The sequence below is a fragment of the Neopelma chrysocephalum genome, unplaced genomic scaffold, assembly GCF_003984885.1.
Source record: "Neopelma chrysocephalum unplaced genomic scaffold, ASM398488v2 Primary Assembly neopelma1_363, whole genome shotgun sequence".
NCBI classification, from domain to species: domain Eukaryota; kingdom Metazoa; phylum Chordata; class Aves; order Passeriformes; family Pipridae; genus Neopelma; species Neopelma chrysocephalum.
Genome location: NW_020898027.1, coordinates 1 through 1,993, shown reverse-complemented (window position 1 = coordinate 1,993; position 1,993 = coordinate 1). Strand labels below are relative to the sequence as shown.

The 1,993-nt window shown below is 61.0% G+C and overlaps 1 protein-coding gene across 1 annotated transcript in view; it reads left to right on the top strand.

Annotated features, from left to right (window-relative positions):
* Nucleotides 1-1,388, top strand: part of ZBTB7A (zinc finger and BTB domain containing 7A) — a 12,899-nt gene extending 11,511 nt beyond the window's left edge. The window contains exon 2 of the mRNA XM_027706090.1: nt 176-1,388. Within this exon, the coding sequence (XP_027561891.1) occupies nt 191-1,384 (1,194 nt within the window). The 5' untranslated portion in view covers nt 176-190 and the 3' untranslated portion in view covers nt 1,385-1,388. The remainder of the gene's footprint in view (nt 1-175) is intronic.
* The last annotated feature ends 605 nt before the right edge of the window (nt 1,389-1,993 follow it).

Below are 1,993 nucleotides of genomic sequence, written 5' to 3'. Positions count from 1 at the left end.
TCAGGGATATGGAGATGTCCAGGGAACACAGAGAGATCCAGGGAACATGGAGAGATCTCAGGGGCATGGAGAGGGACACGCGTGGCCGACGCTGCCGGGCACGTTCCTCGGGATTCTCCCAGGGATGTGATGCCTCCAAGCCTGTGACTCACCGCCTTCCCCTCCTTCTCCGCAGCCTTTTGCGTGGAAGATGGCGGGTGGCGTGGACGGCCCCATAGGGATCCCGTTCCCGGATCACAGCAGCGACATCCTGAGCAGCCTGAACGAGCAGAGGAACAACGGGCTGCTGTGCGACGTGGTCATCCTGGTGGAAGGCCAGGAGTTCCCCACCCACCGCTCCGTCCTGGCGGCGTGCAGCCAGTACTTCAAGAAGCTCTTCACCTCAGGGTTAGTGGTGGACCAGCAAAACGTGTATGAGATAGACTTTGTGAGTGCGGACGCCCTGTCGGCGCTGCTGGAGTTCGCCTACACCGCGACCCTCACTGTCAGCACTTCGAACGTCAACGACATCCTCAACGCGGCCACTCTGCTGGAGATCCCGGCCGTCAGGGATGTCTGCACGGATCTCCTGGACAGGAAGATTCTGGCCAAAAATGACCAGATGGATACAGTAGATCAAATTGATCAGAGGAACCATCTCAGAGCAAAAGAGTACCTGGAGTTCTTCCAGAGCAACCCCGTCAACGGCCACCAAGGCAGCTTTCCGTGGACCAACCCAGAGTTGAGAGACCTTCAGAGACTGAACTTCCGAGGCCAAGAGGAGGAGGAGGAGTCGAACTGCAACGGCCTGGACTTCTACTCGCAGGCCACCCCAACCGAAAGACCAAAGGCAAGTGACTGTGACCCTGACAGCAACCCGGCCATGTGGCTGGACCGGGAGGAGGAGGAGCCGGTCACCACCGGCATGTTCTCACCTTCCCAGAACGGACATTACAGCAGCCGTGGCTTGGCCACGCCGGGAGAAGAGGAGGGGGGGACCCCCCGGGGGCCTCTGGACCCGCAGGAAGCCGGCGACTCGCCCGGCTTCATCCCCGCCGGGGCGGAGACGGAGGACGACGCGCGGGAGGTGGACGACTTGGCCGCCAGCGCCCTCCTGCAGCAGATGATCAACTCGGTGGGGCGGCAGCAGCTCGGGGACGACGACCGCAAGGACGACGACGGGGTCATGGATTATTACTTGAAATACTTCGGCAGTTCGAACGAGGGCGACGTCTACCCGTCCTGGTCCCAGAAGGAGAAGAAGATCAGGGCCAAAGCATTCCAGAAGTGCCCCATCTGCGAGAAGGTGATCCAGGGCGCCGGGAAGCTGCCGCGCCACATCCGCACCCACACCGGGGAGAAGCCCTACGAGTGCAACATCTGCAACGTCCGATTCACCAGGTAGGGGCTGGGGGAGAAACGGGGGGGTCTCCTACAAACCCGGCTCTGCCCTTGACCTGGGAGCATGGGGGGCTCTCTCACAGATCCGACTCTGCCCTTGGCTTGGGAGCACAGGGAGCTGTCCCACAAATCCGGCTCTTCCCTTGGCTTGGGAGCACGGCGGGCTCTCCCACAAATCCAACTCTGCCCTTGGCTTGGGAGCACAAGGGGCACTCCCACAAATCCAGCTCTTCCCTTGGCTTGGGAGCATGGGGAATTCTCCCACAAATCCAGCTCTTCCCTTGGCTTGGGAGCACAGGGGGCTCTCCCACAAATCCAATTCTGCCCTTGCCCCTGGAGCATGGGGGGCTCTCCCACAAATCCAGCTCTGCCCTTGACTTGACTCTCCCACAAATCCACCTCTGCCCTTGGCCTGGAAGCACAGGGGGCTCTCCCACAAATCCGGCTCTTCCCTTGGCTTGGGAGCACAGGGGGCTCTCCCACAAATCCAGCTCTGCCCTTGACTTGGCTCTCCCACAAAACAGGCTTTGCCCTTGCCCCTGGAGCACGGGGGGCTCTCCCACAAAACCAGCTCAGCCCTTTTCCCTCTCAGGTGATTTTATCTCTCCTGTTC